This window comes from Lontra canadensis, unplaced genomic scaffold, assembly GCF_010015895.1.
Source record: "Lontra canadensis isolate GAN:19392208 unplaced genomic scaffold, GSC_riverotter_1.0 scaffold2, whole genome shotgun sequence".
Classification (NCBI taxonomy): Eukaryota; Metazoa; Chordata; class Mammalia; order Carnivora; family Mustelidae; genus Lontra; species Lontra canadensis.
This window is the reverse complement of record NW_022630996.1, coordinates 9,386,570-9,404,417: the sequence shown is the minus strand read 5'-3', so window position 1 is coordinate 9,404,417 and position 17,848 is coordinate 9,386,570. Positions and strand designations below refer to the sequence as shown.

At 38.4% G+C, this 17,848-nt stretch overlaps 1 protein-coding gene across 2 annotated transcripts in view; it reads left to right on the top strand.

Moving 5' to 3' along the window:
* The window catches only part of CHRM2 (cholinergic receptor muscarinic 2), a 141,344-nt gene extending 125,677 nt beyond the window's left edge, over positions 1-15,667 (top strand). The window contains exons 3-4 of one of the 2 annotated variants that reach the window (XM_032868477.1): positions 10,805-12,248; positions 12,641-15,667. In XM_032868477.1, the coding sequence (XP_032724368.1) occupies positions 10,805-12,248; positions 12,641-12,761 (1,565 nt within the window). In that variant the 3' untranslated portion in view covers positions 12,762-15,667. Of the gene's footprint in view, positions 1-10,804; positions 12,618-12,640 lie in introns of those variants that run through there. The other variant, XM_032868484.1, reaches the window with a different exon arrangement.
* Positions 15,668-17,848: the final 2,181 nt, after the last annotated feature.

The following is a 17,848-nucleotide window of genomic DNA, read 5'->3' as shown; positions in this document are numbered from 1 at the left end:
TGCTGTTTTCCTCAAGAGGAAGTGATGTTCACGGAAGAATTTCCCCTAGACTTAGACCTTCTTAAGAACAGAGACATTCTTTCTTTCTTTCCTTCTTCAGTGTGTCATTATGCCTTCTTCATCAGCTAACACTCTTGGCACACAGTTGCACACACAGGTGAGGGAGTCCAGGGCAAATTCTCTCATCTATTTCCTTTCACTTTGAGTTGTATGGGGGATTAATTAACCACAGAGTTCTACTCTAACACGTTCTTTTCAAGGTCCAGCTGTGTATAGTCCTGTCCCGAGAAAACAAAAGCTAAAACTGCTTTGCTGATGTACTTGAAGGAAAAACATCCCATGTGGCAGATTTGTGCACAAGCCCCCCTCCATGCATAGCCTGTCTATCTGATGATCTCCCTTCTCGTGCATTGCTCAGGTATAGACATGGTACTTGAGTATTTCAATAATGTGAACTGCTTGAAGTTTAGCTATTTTTTTCTTAGATAACAAGGTGGAGCATGTAAAGTGTGCCGGGGATGTTTACTAGCCAAGGCACTATAATTGGAGAAGGGAAGTGTCACTGTCATGGCTCTCATACTGGTCCCAGTCAACAGGGAGCCTGCCTCCTGGGGAAAGTGAAAGAACAGGGCTGGCAAATCCTAGCTTAGTCTGAATGAGAGCTCTGATTTTCCAAAGTGTTGAGAGAGTCAGAAGAGGTAGGGGAGTTGGGTGCTTAAATATTGAAATAGGGTTGAGCAGTGGTGCCTGGGGAGGGGAGGGGAGGGTGGAGGAAGAGAGGGTGAGGCTGCAGTAGAGATGTGCACTACCGACATTCAATATGGCGTGGCTCCCGTGGCTACACCAGGAGAGTGGTTTCCTTGCAAGCAGGTAGTGTTCTGAATTGCCACATAAAACTTGATTCTCTCTGACCAACTTGCTTGAACTCTAAATGAGGGCTTTAGATACAAAAATCTTTGCTGAGTTGATGCAGCTTTTTGGGTGTCCCCATCTCATTGCCATTCGATCATTTAGTAAAGACTTGAATCTTCTCCGTGCTTTCATTTCTCACATTTTCGTGGGATAACACGGTGGTCATTTTGATCCATTCTAGAAATACGCTGCAATCAGACTCTGAGGAAACAATCATTTTGTCTTTCGACTGGGAACAATTAAAACAGTCGCTGCACATTACTCTCTGCGCTTCATTACTATTTTATTTTTATAGCGTCACAGAATCTGATGTGAGTCATAGGCATATGAGGCCTGTGTCATTTCTGCCATTAAAAAGCTAAAGAACCCAGATTTAACCTTATGGAGGTGAATTCATTTCTTAGGATTCCATACCTACATTGTGAGTTCTGCTACCAGAAGAACAATTCTCTCTGATAAGCTTACACTTACAGGTACCTCTACTTAAAGAGGAAAATTATGTCAATAAAACACAATACACTGTATTTTCCTATGTGTATTTTTATGAATAGAGCAACACACACATAGATTGTTTTCCTTTCTGTCCTTAAACAACGTAACTTTAAGGAGAGATGTGTTTACAATAGAGTCCAAAGTACAACCAAGTGTCTTTTTCTCTACCTGTTAGAAGATGTGTTATTAAAATTTGCATTTTCTTTGTAATCAGAAGAAGAGAAATGAGCTGCTGTGTGTGCCTCCTAATCTTTTCATGATTTCCGGTCCTATTAATTCTTAACTATCTGAATCTGAAGAGTACGTCAGAGGAAACATACTAACTTACAACTCTTATAGCCACTCCCTGACCCTAAACTGATTCTTACTTCTCTTTTCAAAACTGTCCTTGACCTACTCTCTGAATTTCCATGTTGCTTTGTGTTCTGTCTCAGCTTCCAGTGGAAGGCACGTGTGCCATTGAAAAGGATCCCTAAAGGGATGCATTGTTTGCAATTGCTCAGCTTCTCTGGAACAACAGCTTTCATTCTAGAATTTTCTGTCACATCATAACAAGTCTCAACTCCTCTGCAAATTTGATTCACATGTTTAATTCAAAGCAATGAATTAACTAATTTAGAGTTATTAAACCAGCAGCCTGCCGACTTGAGGGGGAAAAAAAAAGAACAAAATTTTTAAAAAGCCGACCGTACAAATTTCCAACTTCTTGCGACGATAAGAAAGACACAGACATTGACTCAAATACAGCTGCCTAATCATACACAACTTTCAGTAGCTCTCTGAGAATTGCTTCCATTTTCCTTTCACTCTCCTTGTCAGGCGTAATAACCTTTAGACAGAGGGCCTTCTCTAGTTTTGCGGCTGTTGGCCCTAGAAAGCACTGTTTGGTTGGCACCATTTAGGTAGGAGACTATGTTCATCATCAATGATGAGTTCTGTCAGGCTCCTAGGACAGAAAAGGAAGCGTTCCCCAGTGCTTACTCAGATGGAATTTCATTTTGAAAAGTCAAAAGAGTGGTTTATCCCGTAGTGTGTTTTGTTTAGAGTTGTCCAGAAACTCTTTTCCTTTTTGGCAGGAGGTACAGTGTGTGGAAAAATAGCTAACATGTGCCACAGACACAAAGGCAAGGACTAGGGTACCTGTTAAACCATTTTAAGGTCTCTTTCCCTCTTAGTCATGACATATTTCTAGAGTAAGTGTTGATTAGGATGTGTTTTAAGAAAGGAAAAGGTAGTTTGGCGAACAGGGAGTGGAAGTCTGTCCAGCGTCACTAGGAATAGTATGTTTGACAGGGAGCCAAAACTGCTAACATGTACATCATAATTAGGGCTTAAAAGTTCTTTAAGGTTTTTACATTGGAAAAAAATCACGGAATTCTCTTTCATTTGCATTGATGTGGGGCTCAGATTGCTGTTTCTGCTACTTTCACTCTTTCTCTACCATTTGCTTGTACATTTTTTCTTTTTTTTTTTAAGATTTTATTTATTTGACAGATCGCAAGTAGGCAGAGAGGCAGTCAGAGAGAGAGAGGAGGAAGCAGGCTCCCTGCTGAGCAGAGAGCCCGTTGCAGGGCTCGATCCCAGGACCCTGGATCATGAGTTGAGCCAAAGACAAGAGGCTTTAACCCACTGAGCCACCCAGGCACCCCCATTTTTTCTTCTTTGTAACAAAAGTACAATTTGCATACAGTTAAGTACACAAACCTTAAGGATACAGCTTGATAAATGTAGTTTAAGTGTGGTCGTCTCTTTTTTCAAATATTTTACGTAATGCATATCCGGTATAGTCTGCAGTTCTGTGCTGAAGTTTTCTAAATGAGAACAACTCTACACATAGCTTCCAAAATACTTTTGACATATCCTTTGAGATAGAATTAAAAACCCAGTGTAGGTGATTTAACAGCTCATCCTTACGGTGTGTTTCAGAACCTGAAGCTTGTCAGGCTCACTGCAGTGGAGTGAACACCCCTAAGAGTATATTGCACTTTCTGGGAAATGTAATATGATGCACACAGGAAATATATATATATATATTTATATTTATATTACACCTGTCATATTTTTATATATTATATTTATATTAACATACCATATATACGTGTATGTGTGTGTATGTAAATGTCACACACAAATGGGAGAAAGAGGGATAGATCTACTAGGTAAGGTATCCAGGAAAACTTCTGTATTTTTCACCCCAGTCTGACCAGCCTTCCTCTATGGATTCTGAGTCGTGACACTTGTCATTATATTGGCCCAGAGCTGTTTTCGGTAGCTAGAAATCCCATCAGTCATTTGTATCTCCCTGAGAGTATAAGCTTCTTGTAGACAAGAATGTGTTCAGTTTTGTCTTGTCATTCATTCCTCCTTCCCTTCCATCCTCGGAAGCCCTTGAAAGTATATGAAGATCTCTTCACAACAGAAATTCAGTAAGGGGGTTTAGGATAAATTAAAACAGCAGCAGCAACAACAAGGGAGCTAGCCCTGGTTTCCCGGCAGGGCCCTGTTGCTCCTGCAACCCTCATCCCATTCCAGCTGCTCATGCAGTGAAATTCAGGAGTCATGAAAAATCTCTCGATATGCCTACTCAATCCTAATGTGGCCTTTGGCTAAAGGGAAGTCTGAGTCAAATGGGAAGAAAAGCAGAAATGTATTCCATTTCTGCCTGATGTTGTCAAAGTACCAGGGTGTGGAACATCAGTATTCAGCTCTCAGAGCTGCACTGTTCTCTGAGCCCCAGGCCAGAGCTCTCCCTTACTCGTAAGTGAAGTTGAAAGACATTGAAGATTGTAGGGGTCATCACAATATAGGCAAACCAGGTTATCTACTGCATTGGTATCAAAATTGAAACTTTCTTTAAAGAAGGGGACTTTCTTCCTCAGATTTCCCTAACATCTCTCCCTGTTTCTTTTGCCTGACTTTCTTTTTCTCTCCGTCATCATTCATGGCAGGCATGATGGATCACTGAGGTAGGAACAGTCCCAAATCCTATTAAACACCTATGCCGATGCTCTTTGTATACCAGTGGGATTAATTGAATGTGTAGAAGATCTAAAACAGTATAGGCTGTATGCCCCAATGGTCAGCTCTCCGATGTCAGGGTAATTTTACGTTAATATTTCATTCATCAGATTATTATATAATACATTATTTTTAAATATGTAAATTTTAAAAATAGGCTCTCTTTGCTTTCTAATTGGTGATAACACAGTGTAAACTGACCACATCACATTTATCAGGCAGAGAGGAGACGATGAGAATGTCTCCGCTAACTCCTCAGTAGTAGGTAGTCTCACTCCTAACAAGAGTCTGACGTTTCTCTAAAACACTATATTGTACCATCTTTATAGTTTTCATGTTTTCTGTAATAGCAGTATTTTGTACTGAACGCTGCATATTTTGACATAATATCATTGAAGTAAACTTTTCATTATCTCAAAACAGACTGCGTGTTTAACCCTTATATGAACCATTTAAAAAGCTACCAGGGGCGTTATTGCTCTACCCATTGAGGGACGTTCAGTCAACCTTGGTGAGGCTGATGACTTTATCCCCCGTGTTTGCTCGAGCGAGGCTGCGTCTCAGAGCTCAGTGTGAAAGACGCGGACCGAGAACACTCAGCACACCCTGCCATTTTTGGTAATGTGTTCAAATAGCAGCAGAAATTAGAAATCTATAAAAAGTAATATGCACCAAGATTACATTTGAAAAACGAAAGTTAAATAAATATAAACAATTATAAAGTCAACTTCATGTGCCTTCCTTTTGATTTCTTGTTCTGAAATTTTGTTATATAATTACGTATCTTCTCTCTGGATTCTAGTTATCAGTCATGGACTCCCTGTTGTTGGTTTTTTTGGTTTTTTTTTCCTGACTTTTCTTACTCTTCTAGAAAACTTCTTTTTTATTCAAGTTTCATGTCACGGGGAGCATAGTGGAGTCAGATACCTAAATTTGAACCATGGCCTCAGTACTTGCCAGCTCTCTAATCATTGTCATCTATAAAACTGGAAAAGATAATAATTCTTTTCAGGTTATTGTGATAATAAAATAACATGCAAAAAATTCTGACACTTAGATTAGAACTCATGTGTGGATAAATTTATGATTAGCTTATTAAACTGTGGATGTACCTATGAAGAGATCATTATATATCAGGCATGCTGCACGGCTTGGGCAGAGTGTGGAGAAAATCCCATTTTTTAGATTTAACTTCTATTGTGTATCTAAATACATATCAGAATCTTTAAAAAAATTTTTTTTATTAACATATAATGTATTATTAGCCCCAGGGCTACAGGTCTGTGAATCGCCAGATTTACACACTTCATAGCACTCACCATAACACATACCTTCCCCAGTGTCCATAACACAACCAGAATCTGTTTTTTAAATCATTAATTAGCCTTCTCTCTATAACTTCATAAAAATATCATTGAACTTCTTTGTACAACTTCTATGTAATGTGAATACTTTGGTGAGAGCTTATGTATTAATTCACATGGTGACATATTTTTATGATGATTGCTTTTAGGAAAATGTTTTAAATCTTAAATATCATGTATTTACATAATCAGGAAACTTCTTTACTATTCTGTATCTTATCGAGAACAGCTCCTGCCCAAAGTCACAATTTTAGCCTGGACACGATGGTCCTTCGTTGTCTAAACCAAGGACCCAACTTGAACTTGGGGCAAAAGGCTTAGTCATGGCAGGTTATAGGAATAAAGATTTGGGGCACACATTTGCTGCCAAGTAAGATTGCTCCTCAGACAAACAATAAATATTTGTAGCAGAATCTGGAGTCAGACATGCGAGGTTTAAATCTCAAATAACTTAATTATTTGATCTTTGTTCAATGTGTATAAAAAAGCACATAATAATAGTAATACCTCAGGAGTTGCTGGGAAGAGCAATCATGCCCAATACCTATTAATTATTGTCAATATATTGTCATAGATGATTTAAAGTTATTGATAATATCATGGATAACGATAATTTGGTATTACTAGTATTACTCCTACTACACCTCCTCACTCTTAGTGTGTTTCATTCCCCCCACACACAATTTTCTGTCAACTATTAAGAAAAGTGATTAATTTATACCCATTTAACAAATGTAAATATTAATGGCACTTAGTGTTAAAATTTATAGATCATGGTTCAGAGACGTTATCTCACTTTGAACTTTCCCACAGCTTCAGAGGAAAAATGGGGTTATTATTATTCTTATTTGAGAAAAAAAAAAGAAAATTAAGGTTCATGGAAGTTTAGTGACATGGTCAGACTCTCACAGCTTATAATTAAGAACAGAGATTAGCTCTTGCAACTTTGCCTTCCTCGCTGCTATGCATAGAGACTCCAGTAGTAAAGAAACTAAGGCCAGAAAAATGTTTTTCTTGTAAGTTTCCATAATACTCTCAAAAACTCAGTCATATGCTAACATTGTAAAATATCAACGGGGTTGTTACCCACTTACCGTAGTCAAATACTGAATCCTGAAGGTCATCTTCATTGTTTAGTCTGTTGTGATTATGTCATTTCATCACTGATGTAACAATTTTTGCTTTAATAAAACCCTGCGCTGCCCCACCAGAAGCAAAAACTTTTCCAGAAATGTAAACAGCAGAGGTGGGAAGAGACGAAAAGAAGCTGTTTTCTTTCACAGAAGAGCAGCGGGCCTTTTGCTTCACGTGGGGAGACAGAAAGCCATCCCTTCAACGTGTATGCTTGCCTCTGAGTGAAATGTTTTCCATCTTCACATATGGCCTTAGTATAAACGAGTAAATATTAGGACTCTAAGAATTTAGAGGAGATTGATAGCAACAAAGCATATTATTATATAAATTTGCTCTGTTCTACCTGGGTAAGAACTCCAGGTCCCCAGACAGAATGTGACTTAGCTAGTAACCTTTGGGTATAGTTCACCATTATACAAATGCCTAACAATTTCTCATGGATAAAGTATAATTCTCAAGTGGAGGAGGGAAACAGGGAAAGAGTAGCTATCTCAAAGGTAAGAATGTTAGTTTTAGCGGCAGACTTTTCGCTCAGTAGCCTCGAAACCGAGAGTGATCACTTCCGCCCCTTCTGTGGCCTCAGCTTCTGTCTTCAGATCAAGGGGGTCATAGGATGTGTTTATATATTTTAGAGTTGTTAATATAAGGTGAGATAACATAGGGTTGAGAGTCCCAAGACTTTCTCTTTTAGCTTTTTGGATTGTTTTGGGGTTGTTTGTTTGTTTTTTAGCCAAAATGTAATGCATGTTCCTTGTAAACAAGAAGAGGGGCAGAGGGGGAAGGAGGAAAACAAACTAGCAAATTTATTTAGAATCATACATCTCTGTATTACTGTGATGTTTAGAATAATAATAGGTATTATTCTTAGCACAAGCAATGGCAAAGGCCAGATGACTATGGATAAATCACTTACTCTTACCCTTTCTTAATCCACGAAATAAGAGATCAAACTAGTTTATTTTTTGACAAAATGTCATATTTATACATAATTCTCCAGAAGAAGTCACCAGAAGACTTCTTAAAATGAAAATAAATATAGTCCCACAGTTAATTAAAATGGATGTGAAGAATGAAATGTCAAACAGGACATTCAGAAAGTAAATGTTTGGTGTTTTTCAGTCAAAATTGATTAAAAAGAATGATTTGTGAAACGTAAATAAAACTCAATTTTAAAAATCTCAATGAGTTTAAAAAAGAGACAAAAGCAAGCTTATAAGCAAGTCAGGATTCTGTCTTACAGTTACCTTAGCTAATAAGGAATCATTGGAATCAATGACTGGATTAGTGAAATTACTTGGTTCAAATAAATTTCGTGAATAAACAGCTATACGGATCATAACCCCCAAAAAAGTGCTTTTAAAGAGAAATGTTACTGAAACAATTCTTTTGGGTAAGTAAATAGAGAATGAATTAATAGTACTAATTGTTAATCCTGTTTTGATTCAATAAGCATTTTTGAGCACCAATTACATTTAAGGCAGGAAGCTGGATGGTAGAGCTAGGAAGACTCAGAAGCCAAAATTCACAGCTTTTCCAGCAAAGGAGGAAAAAAACCCTAGAGAGGTGTATCAGTTAGTGTCCCATGGGTCAGGGTATGAACAGTGGATCTATAGAAGTAGAAACCTACTAGTTACAGTAGTCCTCCCTTACCTGCTGGGCAACATTTCAAGATCTCCAGTGGATGCATTTTGTGTTATGCGTTAACAAAACCAAACTCTTCATAACACCCAGTGAGGAACAGAATATTGAAGAAAGTATTTCCTCCTGAAGGTAATACACAAGAGACACTAGGAATGTTTATGTGATGGGTGAGGACCAAGCCCAGAGAAATAGGTTGTGGTATACAAGGGTGGGACGAGACATAAGGAACCACATTTTACAAGAGATAGCACAGGAGGGGTTGTAGAAGTGTTTCTTGACATGGCTTACAGCTCTGAATCCGGAGGTCTGGGGTGAGACTGGAAATCTGCATTTTGTTTAATTATAAATTAAATTGTATGTTTATATAAATTACAATTATATATTCACAATGGATGCATTGGGCAGTATTCTGAAGCATCTGATGTCAAAAGTAAATAACACTTTGTAAGACCCTTTTTCTTGGTGCGGTAACTGACACCTCATGTATCAATTTGGAAGGCAAAATGTTTAGTTACTCTTCATGAACATCATTTCCTTGAGTAAACTCTTTAGCGTTTCCTCAAGATCTACAGATGCATATCATATATGTCATCACCTTTCTGCTTAAATGGAACTCTATTCTTAATATTATGAGTCCTGCTTCTATCATATTGTCTTCTGACTGTTACTTCCCACAGCAATGCCAGACCACACATATCTGCCTCTTTGAACAGCTGCATACTATTCTGTTGTAAGAGTATTCCGTAATATATTTAACCAGTCCTCTGTCAGTGGGTCATTTTAATATTTCCAGGGTTTGTTTGTTTTTTGGGTTTGTTTGTTTGTTTTTTTTTTTTTTGCTATAACATTTCTGAATAGACATCCCTGAGCAGACCTCTGTGCACAGTTGTGTAACTGTAACTGAAATAGAACTTCCAAGATGCAGTCTGTCACTAGACTTGGGCGATATTGTCTGAAAAATGGTAATTACGCGTTTATTAAAACTCAGCAGGGTTTGGCAGCAGAAAGGACACTCACGTTTCATAATTGCTTCTTTGGCAACCCATGACTGCTACCAGAGCACACACATCTCCCATGCGGGATCTTGTCTTAATCATCACTGAATATCCAGCCTATAGCAAATGCCTAATACAGAGAAGTTGCTCAATAGGTATGTGAGGACAAAGTGAATGAGTAAATTCTGTTCATAGTCTTAATCTCTGTGATTGACTCGATACGTGACCTTATATAAATTACTGACTCTTTCTGGGCTTCAGTTCCTTCTTCTGACAAACAAATATAAATCCTAGCCTGACTGCCCCAAAGATTTGGCAGGAAGAACAGTAGAATAATAAATTTGATAGTGACTTGAAAAAATAAAACATTCAGAAAATTCCCATAATCATTGTCAATATGCTTTTAATAAATAACTTCTTTTGCAGGGCATAGAATATTGGAAATGTTGAGTATGTGATGCTAACTACAAGTGTAAAATAGAGATCAGAGAAAAGCAATAGTCTTTGGGAGAAGGGTATTGGCTAATGAATTATTATCTTAACTTTATTAGTATCAATGTCAGTATCATTATGATACTGATACTTAAAGCTTCCAGGTGGAAAGGTGCTATTGACTATAAAAGTCACATACTCAATATTTTAAGTTTTATGCTTTTTTCCTCCCATCGGCTTATTAATTTTTATGTACATACCAGAAACCTCCTGATGCTTCGGAAAGTCTTAGGTGTAATTTTAGTTCATTGAGTTTAATTCATCAATAGTATACTCAGGGGCACCTGGATGACTCAGTTAGTTAAGCACCCGACTCTTGGTTTTAGCTCAGGTCATGAGCTCAGGGTCATGAGATTGAGCTCCACGGCAGGCTCTGTGCTCAACACTGGATCTGCCTAAGATTGTCTCTCTTCTTTTCCTCTGCCCCTCTCCCCACTCATGCTCTCTAAATAAATAAAATCTTTAAAAAAATTTTTTAATAGTATACTTAGACAAATGATAGACAAATATTCATATCTAGATTTGGACACATACAAAATGTTATCAAACTTCAAATACATTGCCAACCTGAAAGAATCTTTTGAGTCCTCCAGTCTTTGCCTTTTATGTGGGAATTGAGGCAGATAGGCACAGTAAACATAGAGGAGAAGGAATGAAGATTTTGGAGAAAAAATTGAGGATCAAAAGGAAGAAAGCTGATATCTTTTAATGCAGTGTTTATATTATATTTGTTCATTTTATTCTGTTTCCCTGCAGGTTTAAATGTGTATTTGGCTACTTGGCTACTGATTAGAGAACACAAAATGAATAACTCAACAAACTCCTCTAACAGTGGCCTGGCTCTTACCAGTCCTTATAAGACATTTGAAGTGGTGTTTATTGTCCTTGTGGCTGGATCCCTCAGTTTGGTCACCATCATTGGGAACATTCTGGTCATGGTCTCCATTAAAGTCAACCGCCACCTCCAGACCGTCAACAATTACTTTTTGTTCAGCCTGGCCTGTGCTGACCTCATCATTGGTGTTTTCTCCATGAACTTGTACACCCTCTACACTGTGATTGGCTACTGGCCTTTGGGACCTGTGGTATGTGACCTTTGGCTAGCCCTGGACTATGTGGTCAGCAACGCGTCCGTGATGAATCTGCTCATTATCAGCTTTGACAGGTACTTCTGCGTCACAAAACCACTCACCTACCCAGTCAAGCGGACCACAAAAATGGCAGGTATGATGATTGCTGCTGCCTGGGTCCTCTCCTTCATCCTCTGGGCCCCAGCCATTCTCTTCTGGCAGTTCATCGTAGGGGTGAGGACTGTGGAGGATGGGGAATGCTACATTCAGTTTTTCTCCAACGCTGCTGTCACCTTTGGTACTGCCATTGCGGCCTTCTATTTGCCTGTGATCATCATGACTGTGTTATACTGGCACATATCCCGAGCCAGCAAGAGCAGGATAAAGAAGGACAAGAAGGAGCCTGTGGCCAACCAAGACCCAGTTTCTCCCAGTCTGGTACAAGGCAGGATAGTGAAGCCAAACAACAACAACGTGCCTGGCAGTGATGATGGCCTGGAGCACAACAAAATCCAGAATGGCAAAGCCCCCAGAGATGCTGTGACCGAAAACTGTGTCCAGGGAGAGGAGAAAGAGAGCTCCAATGATTCCACCTCCGTCAGTGCCGTTGCCTCTAACATGAGAGATGATGAAGTCACCCAGGATGAGAACACAGTATCTACTTCTCTGGGTCATTCCAAAGATGAGAACTCTAAGCAAACATGCATCAAAATTGTCACCAAGACCCAAAAAGGTGATTTGTGTATCCCAACTAATACCACCGTGGAGCTCGTTGGTTCTGCAGGTCAGAATGGAGATGAAAAGCAGAACATTGTAGCTCGCAAGATTGTGAAGATGACTAAGCAGCCCGCCAAAAAGAAGCCTCCTCCCTCCCGGGAGAAGAAAGTGACCAGGACGATCTTGGCTATTCTGTTGGCTTTCATCATCACTTGGGCCCCATACAATGTCATGGTGCTCATTAACACCTTCTGTGCACCCTGCATCCCCAACACAGTGTGGACAATTGGCTATTGGCTCTGTTACATCAACAGCACTATCAACCCTGCCTGCTATGCACTTTGTAACGCCACCTTCAAGAAGACCTTTAAACATCTTCTCATGTGTCATTATAAGAACATAGGCGCTACAAGGTAAAACATCTTTGTGGAGAAGGAAGGTGGTCAGGGGAGCTTGGGAGAAAGAAAGGGGATGAAAGAGCTCCCAGTTTTAAATTCTCTGCCATTGCACTTTATAGTCTTATTATGGAATGTGCAATTAAGGAGCCTAACAGTGACACTTTTATTGTGCCTATGCTCCAGTTTGAGAAACCCGCACCTTATAAACGCTGTCAGTTTAGGAGCAGTGAGACCATGAAAGAGACGTGTTGGAATTGTGGATTTAAAGGACAATCTACGCTTTCTTGTACTCTCTTGAAGAAGGGCTTCTGAATCTACGATTTTATCTCCGCACAAGAAGACTAACCTCGCTTTTTTTTTTCCTTTTTTTTTTTTTTTTTGTTGTTGTTCCTGTGTGTCCATACAAGGATAAAATGCCACAGTTACAAGCTAACATGGAGACTTACACATAAGGAAATAGGCATCACACAATGGAAAAGTGAAGAAAGAGAGTCAAAACAGGATGTGGAAAGATCTCCAGAGTGCTAAGCTGTATTATTCTTTTGTTACAGTTTTATTTGGAGAGTTACAACATACTAAATGCTCTTTTCCCCTCACCTTTCCCTTTTCCCACCATCAAAAGAAAGCAAACAAACAAAAACCGTAACTAGATCATATCATTATTTTTCTCATTATAGCATCGGCTTTTGTACTTCCCTGTTTTACATTGTGTAAGGGCAAAAATCTGCAGGACTTCCACTAAATACAACCAGACACAGCCATGAAAATGGGCCTTTCACCCTTGCCCACTGTGTCATTTGCATTCTTTGGGCGTATAAAAGCCTATAATCATTTAGTTTGCTTATGATCCTTTAGGTGAAATGTTTTCACCAATCGGGTTTTCTCCTAAACAAGCTCCTTTTATGAATGGAATAGCCTACCTAATACATAAACATGCTTGAGAAACCAAAGTCATTTTTTAAACTGAGGTTTTGTCAAATTAAATAGTAGTCCTTTTTAGTTGGAGGAAGTTTACCGAGGCCAGATGAATTTTGAAAAAGGCAAATCGAAGGCTGAGAGGGCATTCCCTTTCAACCGGAATTTGCCTGACCCATGTATGTAATGCTAACTTGAAAAACATGAACTTCTGGCCTTTGTCAGCAGGACGAAGCTACTTTACTCGTTTAGAATCCTAAGTAGGATTAACGTACTCTTGTGGCACCAGTGACTTCTGGGTCAGTCCCAAGAGAATAAGGCCTTCTCTTCAATGCCGGTTATCAAGTGATATTCAATTCATAGTCAAATGAGATTGTTTATAGCCATCCCGTGTCCCATTGGAAAAGAGAAAGTCATTAAAAAACATTTCCCGAAACCACCTGTTCCATCTTCCTCAAATTGTCAATTCTCCCTAAAATTTTGTAACTTCAAAATTCTGTCCATAGAAGTATAGTAATCTTTGTGGCAGCCATGTAGCAGATAACAAATGGAGGCCACCTGAGATCAGCAAAATCTGAAGAATCAGCTGAATTTGCTGAAAATCAGCAAAATCGGTAGCTGTGCCTGTGTCACTTCTCATTATTTCTTTAGTTCTAGACCATCAAAAGTCAGATCAGGAACTATTACCCAAATAGTAGCTTTATATAGACTCTTGTCTATGTAAAGACTTTTTATTTGGTATGCCTAATAAATATATGATTGTGTTGATTCACATTTAGCTATTTTTTAATCCCTCAACTTTTTTTCTTTCTGTATGTGCTATAGTCTTAAAATCAGATTTTCTAAAGATGGCCCACTCAATAGAAATCAAATTTGTAAAACCAACTTCAAATTTCCTATTTCACATTTTAGATCTATGGGCCTTACGATATCTTGGCCAGTAATATACATATGAGTAGCGTGATTAATTTTTCAGTATTAAACCTTAGCACTTTAGAGTGGTTTTGTGTGACTTGCCTCATCGAAGGCATCTCAACAATTTTGAGAGTTTAAAAAAAAAAGCACAAGATAAACAACAACAAAAAAGAAGCATTATTAAGAAGCAAATTGCCAACAGTAGTTGTGTGTAACTTACCCTTTATAAAAATAACTTCTGTTCGAATAACTTCAGTCATTCCCCCACAAATCTCCTGGGTATAAACATACACCATCAGTTAATACAGATTCCTTTACTCCACAGTTACTGAGATGTTTACAATTTTAAATCCACATTAACTTTTATTTTATTTCTTCAAATCCGTGAATCAGTTGAATGGAAGGGACATCAAGCCAATGGGCTCTTTGGTTTGCTGTACATGAAACAACTGACTGGCTGAATATTTCACTTACTAACTTGTCCTTTTATGCTGTAGATTCAGCTTTAGTTGGGACAAACTCTTTGGATTCAAGGATTCAGGAGTCTGGATTTGGGTCTTTTCTGGTCCACTCTAACAATTCAACTCACAGTGAATCAAACTGCTTCTTGCTCTTCATTGCCATTGTACCCTTCCCTTCCTTCTTTCTGTTCTTGGTCTTCGCCATAGCCACCACAACCTTGCTGAAAGAGAAACCATCACGCATCACAGCAAAGATGTGACTGTAGACTGACACATCATGGAAACTTTGCCAACTGGAATCAGAGAAATGGAAAAAATACTGAACATGGTAGATGATTAGAAAGACACAGAGGTTGTATTCAAAGGTTTGCATTAACTGTTGCTGGATTTGTCTATTTCAGTGGCTCTCACACAGGAACAATGTTGCACCCCCAGGGACATTTAACAATGTGTGGAGACATTGTTGGTGGTCACAACTTGGGGGGAGCTAAGGACATCCTGGTAGATAGAGGCCGGGGAGGCTGCTAAACAGCTCACAAGGATAGCCTCCCCCTCACACATACAACTAAGAATTAACAGCTCCAAGTGTCAATCATACCAAAGTCGAGAAACCCTGGTCTATTTTAAGGAGTTCTAGAGCTTGCTTCGTATACATGGCAAAATAATCCTGTATCACTATAAGAATATCACTGCAAATTGCTCACCTGTTTCAAAAGGTAATGCTCACCAATTGTGTATCAGACATACTGTCATCCATGAGTCTGGTGTATTTGTAATTCACAGATTGGGAACACAGGGGACATCAACATATCCAGAATTACCAGACCGTGCAATAGCACATTGTCTCCAACATCTTCATGTCCCATTACAATTGTCACAGAGTCCAGTCAACTGAGGTTGCTGCTAATTGGCCATTAAAAGGATTGCAGTTGATGTGGTCAGTTTCTATTGGAGCTGCCACTTTTCCTTTCAAAAACATTGAGAGCCTCTTTCAGAAACTATATGATTCACCTCCTTTATTTTCACTGGGAAGGTGAATATCTGTCAAGAATTTCTTCTCTCCTCATAGCAATAATGTAAATATTCCAGAGTGGTCTTACAAGAAGAGGAGATTAAGAATGTCAAAAAGCCAGTTCATTTCTTTAAAAAAAAAAAAAAACAAAAAAAGAAAGAAATGATTCCCCTTTTACCAGTCGAGTTAATTAATAATTAAATAATTAAACCGTTAGAACAAAGTCACCAATATAATAAGTCACATGGAATAAGCGTTCCCATTTGAATGTGGAAGCTGGAGGTCCCACACACTTCTGCTCTTTATCCATTTACTGCTTTTTTGATCCTGGAGATCTGACACTGGGGAGGACAGAAGTTGAAAATGATGGTGACATACACGTAAAAATGCAATCTACTTTTATTTTCTCCTACGTAGTTCACTGGTAGTTGCCTTTCCCCAGTTTGATGACACCCCTTTCAACAACCACAGCACTGGTGTTGCAAATAGATTAGGGAAGCACCCAAAGCTGGATGAATTGTGCAAAGTGTATTTTCGGCATGTACATACAATACCATGCTTCTTAAATATGCTTCTTTGAAAAGAGTGCACGCTGCAGCATGAACTGTGTGCATATTTAATGTATCTTTCTGGAATATGCTGTATGCTTCCTATACATATTCTATAAATAAAGTAATGAACTGTATCATAGAAATACATATTTCTGTATGCAAATAAATATATTATACACAAAATCTTAATATGCAGTATGGTATATGTTGCTTTAGAGAGTAACAACACTAGATTTTATATGCCCAATTTTTTTAATTGCTTTTGAAGGAAGTACTTGCTTTTGAAGGAAGAGGTTTAGGAACAGCCAAAATCCTACCCATATTACTATTAAGCTGTTTTATAATCTTTGAAAGCATGGCACTGATTTTAAATATCTCTTGGAGGAATATATTAATAAATCTTTGCTGGTGTCAGCCCACGTGACGAGAATGCTCTTTGCTCCTATGCTCCCGACTGGCCTGTGACTAGAATCTTTCTGGCTGTTACTGTTCCAACAGCTGTGTTGATCTCACGTCTGATTGCCTGATGAGATTGCAACCGATTCATTGACATACAGCTTTGCTCTCCTCCAAATTAACTGATTCTTGTCAAATAAAAAATAATCATACAAGGAGGAAAGGATGACCTTCAGAATGTTTTTATTCTGAGAAGCAAGGTAAAAAAAAAAAAAAAAGTACAAGCACTGTATTTTATAAACCATTCTTTTTAGATTGAGTCCAGTGTAGCATTCCATACATTAAATGTCAGAAATTTCTAGTCTAGGATATTGCAGGTTTCTCCAAGAAATGATGAAATAGGTGGTTTGTTTCTGAATGCCCTACATTTTCTCCATAGCACCTTCTCTTCCTCTCCTTGTTGCCCACTCAACTACCCACATTCCCTGGAACATTTTCCGTGGCTCATTAGCCTGAATTCCTAGTTAACAAATACTGTAATGATTTTAGTTGATATGGGGCATGCCATCCCAAGAGACACTTACATTTTAATAAAAAAGTAGGAACACTGAACATCTCCAAGATCCCTATATTAGTCTTTATTTACCAAGGTTGGCAGTGGGAGAAATGATTTTCAGTGAATTTTAGTTTTCTGTGCAAATCTTGTAATATGCGTCACCGTCTGTCCACTTTCTAAATTTTACCTGTTATGTCCCAATCCACCTTGTGCATTGTTGTCTCTTATCTGAACCAGAATCATTTCTAGAAAAACAAATGAAATAATTGAGTTTTTCTACGAATTCTCATTAGTTTATTGGTCCAGTGAAATGTTCTCATTTCATTTTTTAGAAGTTGAGTGAATACCTTCTCGATGGATTATCAAATGTTATTGCTGACTAGGTGGTTGCAAACACTGAGACAGGATAAACCTTGCCATCATAAAGGAAGAATTTTCCACGTTATAACATGTATCAGTCTCTTTCAATCAAAAACTGAAGAAACAGAATGTGGTAAGTTGTGTAATATAGATATTAAATAAGTGACATCCTATAAAATCTGTACTTTGGCTTCCTAAAAACACACACAGTAGGTCATGGGAAATTACAGAGCCTAAAAAAGCATCCATCTTCTGAATTTGCACCATTTACCCAGGAGCTCACCCAAATCCTTCAACTGTACCTGTACTGGAAATGTGCATTTCTTCAGAGATTTTATCGAAGGAATTTTTTTTTTTTTAGAATGAGTATCCTTTTTAAAGTCATTATTATTAGATAATGAAGTTATTATTATAAGAAGGATGGGGCCTAGTGAATGAATTGTGTGTCT